We start from the raw sequence: 16,452 nt of genomic DNA on the forward strand, positions 1-16,452 counted from the left end.
AGTGTTATATAGCAGTTGAGTGATTTTTTCTCTCTCCACCCACTCACATCTATCATTTCTAAGCCTGGGTCATAATATTCCTCATACAAAACGTATTGAGTTAAGAATTGTCCATTTTACAAGTTTGCTCTTTATCATCTATAAAAGGGAATCTAGAATATTGAAATGTTTCTCATTTATTAAAACAAAATCAAGCTACTCAGGATTCAAATGTGCTAATTATTATTTTGTTTTATAGGCTCTCCCACAAGATTGTCCTGTATAATTTATTACTTAAATGGATGACATTGTAAATGTTTACTGTTTTTCTCAGTGAGAGTAAGTTCTTTATCACACACCTGTTGGAAATAGAAAAAAACACATTTGAAAATAATTACGTTACTAAAATATTGTTTAGTATTTGGACCTTGTTATTTTTACAAGTCAAAGTCAAGCTGTTGGTTAGATGAGCCTCTGTAGGCTATTCATGCCCTTTTTAGGACTATTTCTTCTTAATTATTTTTCTTAGGGCATCTTTCACATCCTTGTTCCTCAAGGTATAAATGAGAGGGTTCAACACAGGGCTTACAACACTGTAAAATGCAGAGGTGACTTTGCCCTGGTCCTGGTACTCTCTTGACTGAGGTTTCAGGTACATGCAGGTGGCTGTCCCATAAAATATGGGATCACAGTCAGATGGGATCCACAGGTGGAGAAAGTTTTCAGCCTGGCCTCTGCAGAGCGGACCCTCAGCACGACACCCACAATGGGAGTACAGGAGATGAGGATGAAGGTGAAGGGCAGTGGCAGGTCAATATACCGATGACCAGACCCAGAATAAGTCTGACTAGGGTGTCTGACCAGATGAGCTTCAACAGGGCCTGTGCCTCACAGGTAAAATGGTTGATGATATTGTGTCCACAAAAACTGGCAGGAATTGCAGTGATTGTTATTACTGCTAAAAGGAAGGCACTAGCCCAGGTCACCACAGCCAACTGTATGCAGACCTGGTCATTCATAATGATGGTGTGACACAGGGGATTGGATATTGCAATAAATCTATCATAAGCCACGACACCAAGGAGGAGGCACTCTGTCATCCCCAGAAAAAGAGCAATGGTCATCTGAGCATAACAGCTAGTATAGGAAATGGTGGGGTAGTCTCTTAAACCATTGAACAATAAAAAAGGCACTAAATTGCTAGAGTAGCAGATATCAAGGAAGGACACGTTGCTTAAGAAAAAATACATAGGTGTGTGAAGCTGCTTATCTACTCTAACCACAACAATGATGAGACTGTTATCCACCAATGTAATCAGGTAGACTGCTACCTTGGACTTTTGGATGATTGGACAAACCCACCAGGATGAACTCTGTCACTTCGCTGGCATTATCTGTAATCAGAATATCCATTTTGTTCTATCTGCTGAGGAAGAAGAAATTGAAATCATTTTAATGTGGGAAACATTTATTGAGTGTTTGCTGTATCCTCAGTAGTATATCAGGTGCTATTAGGAGGAGATGTCTATGAAACAAGTGATGCTGTTTGTAAGTTTATGTTCTATTTTGAAAGATAAAGCAGTCATACACAGCACAAGATTAATTTGCAAAGTAGCACAATCCATTGTGAGTCTTTTTTTTTTTTTTTTTGCGGTACGCGGGCCTCTCACTGTTGTGGCCTCTCCCGTTGCGGAGCACAGGCTCTGGACGCGCAGGCTCAGTGGCCATGGCGCACGGGCCCAGCCGATCCACGGCATGTGGGATCTTCCCGGACTGGAGCACGAACCCATGTCCCCTGCATTGGCAGGCGGACTCTCGACCACTGTGCCACCATGGAAGCCCCATTGTGAGTCTTAATCCCTTCATCTATAAAATGAGGGAGGTTGGACTCCAACTGAAGCATGCTTTGAACACTCCCCCTAAAAGAAAATGTGCTAATTTACTGCTTAAATGTAATCAGATCCCTGAATTACAGAATTACTAATTGTTCTTTCCTGCTATGGATATTAGCCAGAGATTTATCTTTAGCTTGTTCATATCCTTGGCATAAAATGTGTGCCCAGTTCACTCTCATTTCTTCCTTAACCTGCACATCCAATCAATCACTAAGTACTATTGGCTTGTCCTCCTAAATATATTTCAGATCTACCTACAAATCTCCATATCCACAGCCAACACTTATCTAGTAAGAGCCACCATAGTCTCACATCTGGACTAACACAAGAGCTGCTTAATACGTCTCCCTACTTCCATTCTTGCCTCTCTATAGTCTATTCTACACATAGCAGCCTTTTACAAACATACATAATTATGACTGTATCATTCCCATGCTTAAAACCACTCTAGGGCTTCTAATTACAATTGGAATGTAATCTAACCTGTTTACCATGACCCACAAGAGCCTAAATGACCTGACCCTAACCTTATCTTGCATAGTCTCTTCTCATGCTGACCTTGTTTCAGCAATATTATCTTTATGAAGCACTCTAAGATTGTTCCTACCTCAGGATTTTGCACATTGTGTTCTTGCTGGGGGAAATGTTCTTCCTACCGTTTTTGCTTGGTGAACTCCTAGTCATTCTTAATACCTCAGCCTAGAAGGGACTTCATTACAAAAGCCTTCCCTAACCCCACTAATTTAAATCAGATCTCTGTTAAAATTGTTCATAGTACTCAGAACTTTCCTTGTATGGCTCTTATCACAGTTTGTATTTATATATTTGTGTGATTATTTAATTTCTTCTCTCTTACTATAGCCCTAGGAGGAACGAGGCCCTGACTGTTCTATGTACTACCTTATTTTCACTACCTCACACAATACCTGGTGTGAACCCACAAAATATGGGTTCAATATACGTTTATTGAATGAATCAAAGCCAGTTATTTGGTTCTTCTCTCTTACCCAATGTCATGAAATTGATTTGACTGAAACTACTCTGAACTGGCTGAAGAAACTAAATGTTTGATGGTAAAAAGCCTATGATGGGGCTTCCCTGGTGGCGCAGTGGTTGAGAGTCCGCCTGCCGATGCAGGGGACACGGGTTCGCGTCCCGGTCTGGGAAGATCCCACATGCCACGGAGCAGCTGGGCCCGTGAGCCATGGCCGCTGAGCCTGTGCGTCCGGAGCCTGTGCTCCTCAAAGGGAGAGGCCACAACAGTGAGCGGCCCGCGTACCGCAAAAAAAAAAAAAAAAAAAAAAAAAAAGCCTATGATGAGAAACAGTTAATATCTCATAGTATTCAGTCTTTTTTATTTTTTCACTTTTTGGCCGCACCGCATAGCATGTGCGATCTTAGTTCCCCAACCAGGGATCGAACCCGTATCCCCTGCATTGGAAGCACAAAGTCTTAACCATTGGACTTCCAGGGAAGTTCCTCATAGTGTTCAGTCTTATTAATGCCCTGTAGATCAGAAATGATACTTTTTTAGCCTTACAATTTGCCCTCTGCATGGAAGGAAGGTGTGATAGTGAAGAGAGAAAATGGGTTTATTCTAGAATCTGAAAGAAAAGTGTTTTCACCCTTTTTCATCCAATCAAAATTTTATTTTCTTTGTTTGTTCTAGTTCTATCAGATATGCATGCTATCACAGACCAGCTCATTATTAAGGTCAAGATCTTTTCCTGGATTGTCTGTAAAATTTCCAGGAAGTTGTAGTCATAAATCAGGATTGGGGGCATCTACAGTGTATAGTTTCAGACTCATGAGGCAGTTGTCAGGCCTTGGTGAGAACAGGCTGTGGGTGGGAAGGTTTGTCTTAGGAGCTAGGCAGCAGAGAGAACTATTCAGGATAATGATGTAGGTAATCTCTTTGGATTCTCTACTCAGGACAAACTCCAAATCTCAGGAGGTAGAAGACCTTTATGGACAAGTAATTCAGGAAGTAGAGTAAGAATTTATAACAAGATCCTCAATAAAACCTAATACAGGATAAGGGTGTTCTGAAAAGAAATCAGAACCAAGGGCTGAAAAACTGAAAAAAATACTTAGCTGCTGCTAAACTTCTAATTACAGTTGTTTTTTTACTTATTAAAGAGAGTGATCCTACAAGGAGGCCCTTGACTACCTGTAATGAGAATTTAAAGGCTCCTTTTTGTTCTGTATACTCCCAGAATTGGAATCAGAAAACAGAATCAATCTGAAGTGAAAAAGTCTTCTTGGGGTAGAGTTATAGGATTGAGACTGAAGCAGAAGTCAGGTAATCTAGTCTTTATTCAATGGTGACACCAAACGCATAGTTTCTTAACAGCATTACAAGAATGGGATTTTCGGGGCACAAACTTTTTCAAGGGGTACTAAAGTTTCACACTAGAATGGCAACATTTAAAATCATAAAGCCTTATTTTGACTTACAATATTCACCATGTTATAGTCCTAAAAATCTCAAAACAAATGCCAGTATAGATAGCTGAAAAACAAAGAACACATTTATGTGTTTACGTGATTTTAGAGAATTTCACTAGACTAACCATATATATTTTTTATTGAATAATTCAGTGTTTTAGCACTGTGTAGGCCAGAATCTTCCTAAATTAACTAGACATATGTGGAGATTCTCACATATAGTCACAGGCTTTTGATCTTTTGGAAACATGTTGGGTGTACTTTTCTTCACACAGATTTCCCAAAGAGGGCTTTCCTGGTCCCACTTACCATGTAGGAGCATGCTTCCCAGGAGGACTCATTTCATTTTTAATACTTAAATTAAGGGATGTTTGGAGTATCTTCCCTGTTCTCTGAGCTCTTCAGAAAGCTCCCAGGAGTTCAACATATACTCGAATAGATAGTGCGCACAGACCGGAATTTCTATTATTCATATCAGGCAGTGTGGACTGTTGGTTAAGAGCATGGATCCTGGATCAAAGTTTGAATCCTGGATCCATCACTGATTCACTGTGCGACATTGGTAATTTTCTTAACTTGTTTACACCTTAGTTTCCTCAATTATAAAATTGGGAAAATTATAGTAACTATCTCATAGGGCTTTTGTGCCATATATATAAGCTATTATTATTTTTAATAATATTTTAAAATGAATCCTCATTTGGGAAGTAGCACCCATAACAATATGGCCACATTTGTTATCTTTCTTTTCTGGAAGGGGGAAAATAAATAAATGAGGACAAAAATAAGGCAATATGGTCAGATTATACTGTGAGCCTTCTGAAAGAAGAATATGCATTTCATTTCTATAACTTCAGTACATGTCTCAATTCCTGACACATGGCAGGAACTTAATGAATAAATGATTATTTGGGGAATCAACTTGATTTTTCTCACCTGAATAGCATAAAAGCCTCCCAAACAAAAACACCAAGGTCTCTAAGAGTTGTGCAGGATCATTAGCTCACTGAAGTGTTGGAGTCTTTCAAGGGGAGTGAGTTACAGGTGCATCCTGGGAGATCCATGTCAAGACTGACCATTCCACACATATATGTTGATTTGTTCCAACAAACAACTATGGCTTCTTTCCTCCTTGCCAGGGTGTATGTTCGTCACTTGCTCTTACAATGGGTTTTGTCTTGATTCTGTTCAGCATTTTAGAAACCGGGGCTCCAAATGGTCCAAAATATGAGCAAGAGAAGAAGGAGAGAAGAATCTTAAACATTCTCTGCTGTTACCTTCTGAGTTTATTCATTCTGGTTCCAAAGAAGTGATTTCACTGAAGAGATATCAGGGATCAGGTCCCTAAAAGGCAATTAAATCCTGCTACTGAACTAAAGCTGTACATTCTTCTGGGAGTGTTATTTCTAAGTCATTAAAATACAAGTAGATTTTGTCTACTAATGCCAATACTTCATTAGTGACAATATGATAAAACTTTTGACTAACACCCTCAACTCCACTTTTGCTCTTAAGTTACCAGGGAGCAGAACCAACTCTAGGGTGATTACTCAGAGTCCTGTGTTTCTTGGGAGGGTTTCCAATACAGTGACTCAGAAGGTAATGAATGAATAGGAAAGGGGGAATGGCCACAATTTATTGGGATGCTATGAAAGCTTCAATTAAGCATTCAGGTAAATAATGTTAACAGTGTTTACTGGAGGTTTCCTCTTCCTCTTCACTTTATCCTAACTCCCCCCAGCCCATCCCAGCCATCTTTGACTTGAAATCCCACTTTTTCCTAAAACTTTGCTGGATTAAATTTGAGGTGCCATACAAACTGTGACTGTCTAAATATAATCATCTTCTCATTCACTGTCCCATTGATTTACTTCATCTGTGCATGTACCTAATTATAATAGTATTATTTTATTGACTTCTTGCCCAGTTGTGGCCTGAATATATGATGTAATTGCTTATTATTTTTTCATGTATCCTTCTCAAAATTTCCAACTTAGAGTTCAGGATATTGGGGCTAGGAATGAGGCATCTCAACAAATGGTCTAGCTGAGTGCTACTCAAAATGTTTGCAATGACATAAGAACAGAATTGATGGGCTTCCTTGGTGGTGCAGTGGTTGAGAGTCCGCCTGCCGATGCAGGGGACATGGGTTCGTGCCCCGATCCGGGAAGATCCCACATGCTGCAGAGCGGCTGGGCCCGTGAGCCATGGCCGTTGAGCCTGCGCGTCCGGAGCCTGTGCTCCGCAACGGGAGAGGCCACAACAGTGAGAGGCCCGTATACCACAAAAAACACAAAAAAAAACAACAAAAAAACCAGAATTGAGAGTAAACAGTAACTTTTAAAGTGATTTGACATTGCCATAATATTTTCATTGTATTTTATAAAATATCAGACTGTGACAGCTTGGAACTTTAAAAAAACAGCTGTGTTTTACCACAGATAGTTTGAAAAGTATTGGTTTAACACCTATTCATTTAAGCAATTCTTATTGTGCATGTACTCTGTGCCAGGAATTATGCTAGGGAGACAGAGATGAAGGAAACAAACTTCTTGTTCTCAATAAACTTATGATCTAATTGGGGATAAACACTCCAAAACAACTGATTATAAAATAATATGGAAGAGGCTAAATTTAGGGTTGCACAAAATGTTATTAAGCAAAAGAAAATGGAATTAAGTCACCTATCCAGGGTTAAACAGAATGGAATGAGCTCTGGGGAAGGCTTCACTGAAGACATGACATTAGATCTGACCTTGAAGGATGACTGAGGTTTTGCCAGGCATGGAAGACAGTAAAGGCACTGCAGGCAGAGAGAACAGTGTATACAGTGGCATATACACATAAAAGGTGGAGAAAAAAAGTATTGTTTTCCTGGAGCATGGGGTTTGTGGAGATGAGGTAGAGAAGGAGGATAAAGAGGTTAGCAGGGTCCTCAATTAATGTTGGCATATCCTATAGGCAATAGGGAGCCACTGCAAGTTTCTAATCTTGGAGGGGAATTGTAGGAGAAGGTTTAACATGATGAGATTTTCGCTTTAGAAAATCATTCTGGAGAAGTTGATTGGATGGCTAGTTTAGAGAGAGACTGGACTAGGGAAAAATAGGAGCTTATTACAGTTATCCTGGTATGGGTTGAGTAAGCTGTGGACTAGGACAGATGCATTGAGGACAGAGAAGGGATGGATTTCGAAGACTTTTCAGAGAAAGAAACAATAAGATTCAGTGAGTGAGTGGTCATTAAGGGTAAGTGAGGAGAAGATGGAGAGGCTAATTCTGAGGATAATGAAAATACCATCATGTAGCATTTGTAACATGCTTTTAACTTTTTAACATCTAACATCTATGATCTCATTTGATCTTCCAACCCTTCTGAGGTAGGTTAAAGAGTATATTTTTCCCTGTTTGACAGATTCAGTCCAGAGAATTAAGTGATTCGCCCAGAGTTTCGTAGCTCATTAATGGCAGAACCCAGACTAGAATCCAGACATCCTGACGCCTAATCATGTGCTTTTCTCACTCCATCGTGATGTTGTACTGAAAAAGTGTTTGACCTGCTGCTCACAGTTAATCGGAAACATTTGCTCTTCATATTACTAGTGGGAGAAAAGACAGGAGAGAAGGCACCCAGTGAGATGGGCACCAACTACTTTTGAGCCAATTGAGACTTCAGTATTAGTAATAATAACTGTATAATAACAATAATAAAATAAGTTAATGCTTATTGAGGGCTTACTATGTCCCAGACATAGTTCTCAGCATTTTATATAAAATCAACTGATTTAATCCTCTTAACAACCTTATGAGGTCAGTCCTATGATTGTCTTCCTGTTATAGATGAGGAAACTGAGGTAGGAAGTTGCCCAAGGTCATATAGCCAATAAGTGTCAGGGTCAGATGTTTTAGCTAGACAATCTGAAAACATAGCATTTTTTCCTTTCTCTGTTCAGCAACAATCTTACCTTCTTCCTACTTTTCTTTTTCAAAGACTCCCTGAACCCATCAAGCTCCCATCAGAAAGAGCATCTAGGCATCAGGAGAATTGTATTTTTTAAATTAAATTAAATTAAATTAACTTTTTATTGAGGTATAATTGACACATAACATTATATTAGTTTCAGGTGTACACCATAATGATTTGATATGTGTATACAGTGAGAAATTACCACCACCATAATTCTAGGAGAACTGTATTCTCTTCCTAGTCAGATCGCTAACTGTTGACCTTGATGATATCACAGCCTCTCTACATCTTTTTATCACCTCTTAATGTCAGTTTCATAATATTAATAACAATATGTTTGCTTATCTCATTAAATTATTTAGAAGATGATATGAGGTAATATATTTTCAAGAATAAGATAAACTGTAAAGTGTATAAAGTGCTTTATAATCTTAAGAACTAGGAAGATATAAATTCACATAGTAATGTTGCTTGCATACACGTCTTTCTTCCCGCCTAGACGGTGAATTCTTTGAGGGGAAGGATCAAATATGCTTTTATTTGACCACCGCATCTCTGGCAATATCACAGTACCGGCTGTATAGTAGGTAGTTAATAAATGCATATTAATTGAATGATATATGTACAGATGCTTGAATGCATGGGTGAGAGAGCAACCTTGGAATGCACTATTTAAGGAGCAAGTAGGCATTTCAATTCGTGGCGTCTTAGGCTCACGTGATCCAGACTTCACAATGACAGCTAACGTTTATTGTTCTCTAACTATAGTCCAGGCACTTTTCTAAGTGCTTTACATGAATTGAGTCATACAGTTCTTATAACCAAGCTATGAAGTCACATTCAACACATCCTTTTTAGCTCTCACCTGTATTGTAAAAGTGTGTAGACTTTGTAAACAGAGATTTAAATGGCTTCTGAGCATTCTTCTCTGAAACATCTACTTCAGTGACATCATTGGTAACAGTTTCCTACATAATATCCCTAAAACTTCCCAAGATTCCTGCGATTCCTGCAACTGTCTGAGGTTGTTGGCAATATTCCTTTACCTTCTATGTCACAGCCCTTCCAAAGGCTTCATAGGCCTCTAATTCTGTTTATTAAATCCCTTCTTGCCTGGTATAACTAGAGTGGTTGTGTCTACATGATCAAACTCTGAACACTACAGTTAGTGTTACAAGTACTATTAGCTCACTTAGGTGAAGAGATCAAAGCATAGAGAGTAACTTGAAATATAAGTGGTAGAATGAAAGTCTGAATCCAAAAAGTTTGGCTCCAGGGCCTGTGCCCTAAATAGTTATACTTCACTGCCTTTCCTCAAGTGAAATCCCAAATCCTGTGAATGGGGTATGGCATCTTTTTCTTAAATCCCTATTGGAAAATATCACTTGGAAACTATTTTTCAGTTTTCAAACTTTCTCCTCAATTTCTAACAGAACTATCTTAGTTTCAAACCGGTCTTTATTTGCTTTCCAGGGTGAAGCAAAGTAAGCTTCACTACCCAGCTGCCTAGGATGAGGTGCACAGTGGAATGCTTCTCACAATGCCCGTGAGTGATCAGGTGGAGAAGCGATAGTCAACCTTAGGAGTTTTCAACAATCAAGAATTGATTTCATTCCACAGCACCCTCATAGAGTTCATTTTTATATTTAAAAGGAATTAATATCAATGTTGAATTAGATTGTCTTTGGGGTTTAGATGCCTAGAAACAGAATGTTAGTGCTGGAAGGGCCATAGCTATGTTAACTAGCGGCTATGTATGTCTACTTTTCCAGTCAAAGCTAACATTTAAAGTCAGGCAGATAGATCTATATATATTGATCTTGAGGAATGTCCATGATATATTGTCAAGTGGAAAAAGCAAGTTGCAGAGTAAATTGATGATATTATTCTATTTTTTTAAGAAAATAAAGAAAATCTATATAACACCTAGATGCAGAATGTTAAGACTAGAGAGATCCTTGGGTAACAAAATACAACCTTCCTATTATATTGAGCAAATCTGAGGGCCAAAGAGTGCTATAACTAAGGTCACACAGCTAGTTAGTAGCAGAATCAATTCTGCAGCCCTGTCTCCAAACTCCACTATGTCACTCTGTCTGTAGGCTGTGCCTGTACCAACAAGTCAATAAAGAGACAAAGCACATAGTGACAGAGCTACCATTTTGTAGTAGGGGCACCATTAACAAAAATATGATTCTTATTTTAAGCTGCAAATAGAGAGCTGTAATAAAGAGTAGAATATTTCTCCCCCCAAAAGCAGGGTCATTAAAATGAGTACTCTGAATATTTCTCCTAATTTCTGAATTTCTCTCTACCTGAAGGCTCTATTGTTTTTTCCTGTAAAATTTTATTGATTTCACCAATTTAACTTTATTTCAAAATGTTAATTTGAAATGTTTTGCATAATGTATGAAACTTGCCCTGGCACCTAGTACCTAGTTCCAGGTTGAAAGTAGAAAGTTAATATTTGTTGAATGAATAAATCAAAGATTTAAGTCACTTGGATTTTTTTCTAAATATTTTTTATTTCTTGATATTAAAACATGGTTTCAGTGGCTATTTTTTTTCTCATTGTTAACATGAGGGGTGGATTATGGTGACTTTTCTTACCAATTTTACAGAGATATTAGGAATACAGAATGAAATAATATATTTGAAAGAAGTTTAGAAAAAGAAAAAGAAAAAAATGAAACACTCTACACTAATGTAGGAAATGTCTATGATAAAATTTTCTCATGATTCTGAGGTTAAGTAGAGTAAGGGATTGTGCTTTCACAACAGGGCTTGCCTTCAGTAAAGTTATAAAATTTCTGACATTTGTCTTCTGACCTTTTATTACACCATTCTTCATCCTATTTTCCAATTTCGGTTATGCCTCGCCTCCTGCTAACAGTCATAGGAGATTCTCTTGCTGCTTAGGTCTCTTCTGTCAGTGAGGAAATGATTCTGATAAATTTATTTACCTGAAGTTGAGTAACTTAATGGGTGACCGACCACTAATGTGTTATATGTAAAGAAAGAGTAAAAAAAAAATGTCTGTAATGGAAATTCAAGTCTTAGTAAGAATAATACTTTGGGGTGGGAGCACTTCCTGAAGCTTCTCATATAATGATCACCTACTGTACCAAGGGTAAAGTCAGATGTTTTAAACAGTTTTTTCTGTCAGTGAAGATGTAGCTGAATATTATTTTAGAAGTTTAGAAGCAAAGAAGGCTTATGCCCCTTTTGCCATAACTTTCCTCGTTGCCCCTTTAACATCCTTATTCCTCAGGCTATATATTAGGGGGTTCAGCATGGGTGTCAAAGCTCCATAAAACACTGAGATAAACTTGTCCTTGTCAGGGGATGACTTGGACTGTGGTTTCATATACATGGAAATGGCTGCCCCATAGAAGATTGCCACCACAGTCAAATGAGAACCACAGGTAGAAAAGACCTTGAGCCTACCCTGGGCTGAGTGAATCCTTAGAACAGCAGTGGCAATTCGGACATAGGAGAGGAGAACAAACCCAAAGGGTAGGAGCAGGGAAAATACTTGTGATGAAGATCATAAGCTTATTGAGGCTGGTATCAGAACAAGCCAGCTTAAGAAGGGAGAGAATTTCACAGACAAAATGGTTGATGACATTAGCCCCACAGAAATGAAGTTGCAGGGATAAGATGAGCATGGCAGTGAGCACAAGTGATGCCCCCCATGAGGTAGCAGCCAGCCAAACACACACTGAGCCATTCATGACCACAGAATAGCACAGGGGATTGCTGATAGCAACCACATGATCATAGGCCATGACAGCCAGCAGGAGGCACTCTGCTGTGGCCAAGACCAAGGAGACACTTATTTGGGTCAAACAATCGTGGGTAAGAGAGGTAGGGATGGATAGAGAAACAATGCACCAAGGCCTGGGGCATGGAGACTGTTCCATAGCAAAGGTCTAAGAAAGACAGATTACTAAGGAAGAAGTACATTGGAGTGTGGAGGTGGGGGTCAATGTGGATAAGAAAGATGATAAGTCCATTCCCCAATAATGTTCTGAGGTAAGTTATCAGGACCAATGTGAAAAATGTGACTCTCCATTCAGGATAGTTAGAGATTCCAATAAGAAGAAACTCAAATACTGCTGTAGCACTGTCCATGGCCATTCTTCCCACTTGCCACTATTCATTGGATGGGTGCCAATGTAGTTGCCTAATTTTACCTGAAAGAATGAGAATAAAGATGGAGGGATGGTATGAGAAAGTTGGAAATAATTAGGGTGTACAGGATCATTCTCGTTGTCCTCTTCAAAAGATATAAGAATACAGGGCTTCCCTGGTGGCGCAGTGGTTGAGAGTCCGCCTGCTGATGCGGGGGACATGGGTTCGTGCCCCGGTCCGGGAGGATCCCACATGCCGCGGAGCAGCTGGGCCCGTGAGCCATGGCCGCGGAGCCTGTGCTCTGCAACGGGAGAGGCCACGGCAGTGAGAGGCCCATGTACGGCAAAAAAAAAAAAAAAAAAAAAAAGATATAAGAATACAAATGAGATATCTATAATGGAAACAGAGGCAAAGTTAAAAATCTACTCCCTCCCGTGGAAAACAGCAAATTCCCCATCCTTTTGAAATGGTTATATGAAAAGTTCTGCAGCCCACTTTTGCCAGATACTTTTTAGTATCATTTTTTTTCCAAGTAAGAAGAGAGGAAAAGGAGGGCATCTTCCTGCTTCTCTCACTCATTCTCCATTTTCAAAGATAAATCTGATTCATAGAGATGGTTGAACCTCTGTCAGCTTGAGTTACTAATCTCCACTAAGAGGGTATCTTCTGATAGTCTTAGCTAAAATATTGCCTATTCTTTTGTCTGTCTGTCACTCCTAGATTGTTCATACCTCCATTTTCCCATTGTGTTAGTATCTACCACGGTGCTTGTCCTAGAGTCCTGCCAAGTATTTCTTTTTGAAAAAAAATTAATTAATTTATTTATTTTTGGCTGTGTTGGGTCTTCATTGCTGTGCGCGGGCTTTCTCTTGTTGCGGCGAGCGGGGACTACTCATTGTGGTGTGCGAGCTTCTCATTGCAGTGGCTTCTCTTGTTGCGGAGCACAGGCTCTAGGCACCTGGGCTTCAGTAGCTGTGGCACGCGGGCTCTAGAGCACAGGCTCAGTAGTTGTGGCGCACAGGCTTAGTTGCTCCGCGGCATGTGGGATCTTCCTGGAGCAGGGATCAAACCCATGTCACCTGCATCGGCAGGCGGATTCTTAACTACTGTGCCACCAGGGAAGTCCCCAAGTATTTCTTTGATCTGAACTGATATTATGTAAATACAGTATGTCATGGAACCCTTGAGGTCTATGAAAACCCTCTGCTAATGTCTGTGGTTGGAGTTACATTTCCAGGTTCTCTGGTGTTTTCTGTGTTGTGATTGCTGAGCCCCAGTTAGCAATGTGAAAATCTAATGTGATGTTTCTAAAAGTATGAGTGGTAAGGAGTGACCAGCCTACCTGAAAAGTCACTCTCTTCTCACCCTCATCACTCTCTTTTCCCTCACGCTGCTTAATTTTCCTTATAGCACATTCCAATATTTGAAACTACATTAATGATTTGATTGTTTATTACTTCAGTGGTCCCCAACCTTTTTGGCACCAGGGACCGGTTTCCTGGAAGACAGTTTTTCCTCGGACGGGGCGGGGTGTGCGGGGGGATGGTTCAGGCAGTAATGAGAGTGATGGGGAGCGACGGGGAGCAGCAGATGAAGCTTCACTTGCTCGCCCGCCGCTCACATCCTGCTGTGTGGCCCGGTTCCTAGTAGGCCGGCAGACCGGTACTGGTCTGCAGCCCAGGGGTTGGGGACTCCTGTATTACTCGATTACTTGTCTCCCACTCGAATGTAAATTTATTGAGAACAGAACCTTGTCTGCTGTGTTTCCTGGCTTATCCCTAGTATCTAGAACAGTGCCTGGGGCATCATAAGGAGCTGATATCGAATGAATAAATGAACGTATAAAGTCCTGGGCTGTTACAGATGTTATTCAGAATCTAACTGCTCCTCTTGCCACCTGCACTGCCATCCTTTATTCCAAGTCATTGTCATTATTCACCTGGATTTTGTCAATAACTTCCTTATTGGTTCCCCTGTTTCTGGCTTTGCCTCCATTCAGTTCAAATGATTCAGTTATATTGTAAATCAGATCAGGTTACTCTTCCATTAAAAAATTTCAATAGCTTCTCATTTCAACCTAATTAAACACCAACCTCCTTACTGTGACCTATCAGGCACTACATGGTTTGCCTCCCCTTTACCTATCTGACCTCTGTTCCTACTACTCTTCCTTGCTTACTTTCTTCTAGTCACACTGGCCTCTTCACTGTTCCTTAAACACTCATGGCACATCCCTTTCTCAGAGCCTTTGATCTCTTTGATCTTGCTGCTCCATATTTCTGAAACCGAGATCCTTGTATGGCTTACCTTCTCACTTCTCTCAGGTCTTTACTCACGGTGCATCTTTTTAGTCAGTTCTTCTTTGGCCACCCTGTCTAAAAGCTCATCTCTAGCCCCTGGCATTTTATGTTCCCCTTTCCAATTCTCTTTAGAATTATTATTTCTAGTGTCTTGTATATTTTATCTATTAATTATGTTTATTGATTGTTTCTCTCAACTAGAATGCATACTCAGTGAAGTCACTGCTATATGCCCAAAACCTAGAATGGTGCCTGGTGCATGGAAGGTGCTTAAGAATTATTTGCTGAATGAATGTGTGAATGGAACTCTTTAGCTTTTCCACAATGAAAGACAGCCTCTCTTTTTCCATCTGCCTCTTCCCTAGATATTGCTGTTTATATGGCAAGCACCCCCTAATGTGTATGTGATCCTTCATGAGATTAACTCTCCCTTTTCTTCTAATCCCTTCCTTGAAGCTTCTGCTACTCACTGGCTATTTCTCTGGATAAGTTTCTTCCCCTCATTGGCTTAGATTTTTATTTGCAATCTAGCTAAACTAAGTGATCTCTAAGAGCCCTTCTAGCTCTAACGTGCTAGGATTCTCTGATTTCCCTCAATTAAAAGGAAGACAAAACAAAACTTAACACTCCTCAGAATATGAGGAATCTACTACATTTTCCTCCATTGTTGGAAATTCATGTGGGCTACAGAAGGGGTTTACTAAGGGATGAAGTTTCTCTAACCATCTTTGAAATGGGAGACTCGCTTGTCCTTAAAAGTCTTTAGCAAAGAAGATTCTACAGTTCCCCCACTTCCCTGTCCTGGAGTCCAAGTAACCTGTCCCTGTGTCTAGTTCTCTACTTTGTTCAGCCTCTCAGACAGGCTAAGTACATGAGAATGGCAAATTCATGGAAGTGAAAGTGTATGTTCCACTTGTGAAGTGTCAAACACATGTAAGGGAGGGAGAAGATAGTAACTTGCCTTCACAGGAGTGTCCTCAGATCTTGAGAGACCTAATGAGATAATCATTTCCACAGAGGGAAAATGCAGAAAGATGAGAGTCACATGGCTGTATGAAACAATGTGCAGAAGCCTGTTATATTTTAATTTAGTACAGTCATACCTTAAATTTCTTTGTGGTCTATGTTTAACTCTCAATTACCTATATATGGGCCATTCACAGTAGAATATCTAAAAAGATGATGGACAAGCTGCAGATGGGAGGATGAACTGGTTTTGCATAGAAGTAGATGGCTGATTATTATGCTATTTAAAAGTCTCTGTTGCTCCTAGAACTCTATAAAGCACACTGATTTTGCTGTTAAATATTGATAAATAAATGTTTTCCCTCCTTATATGAACCTATAATTCTTTTTTTTTTGCGGTACGCAGGCCTCTCACTGTTGTGGCCCCTCCCGTTGCAGAGCACAGGCCCCGGACGCGCAGGCTCAGCGGCCATGGCTCACAGGCCCAGCCACTCCGCGGCATGTGGGATCTTCCCAGACCGGGGCACGAACCCGTGTCCCCTGCATTGGCAGGCGGACTCTCAACCACTGCGCCACCAGGGAAGCCCAGAACCTATAATTCTTAATGACCAGCAGGATGTATTTTATTTCTCTAGTATTGAGGTATTATTTATAGAGTCTATCCCTCATTCTTTCATGAGCCTAGCTGAATAAATTGATGAGCCATTTGATTAAAAATTGGTGATCTGTCTATGGTTGCGGGAAGACTTGTTTTTAATGGTGTTAA

General features: G+C 40.0%; 1 protein-coding gene across 1 annotated transcript; it reads right to left on the reverse strand.

Moving 5' to 3' along the window:
• Window positions 1-481: 481 nt before the first annotated feature.
• Window positions 482-12,426, reverse strand: OR13H1 (olfactory receptor family 13 subfamily H member 1; the record flags this gene model as incomplete). The annotated part of the gene is given in 4 exon segments (XM_081222989.1): window positions 482-727; window positions 11,516-11,813; window positions 11,815-12,137; window positions 12,139-12,426. Coding segments are annotated over 4 exon segments (1,155 nt in total).
• Between the last annotated feature and the right edge of the window lie 4,026 nt (window positions 12,427-16,452).

This window comes from Mesoplodon bidens (genome assembly GCF_964165515.1).
Source record: "Mesoplodon bidens genome assembly, chromosome: X".
Taxonomy (NCBI): Eukaryota; Metazoa; Chordata; class Mammalia; order Artiodactyla; family Ziphiidae; genus Mesoplodon; species Mesoplodon bidens.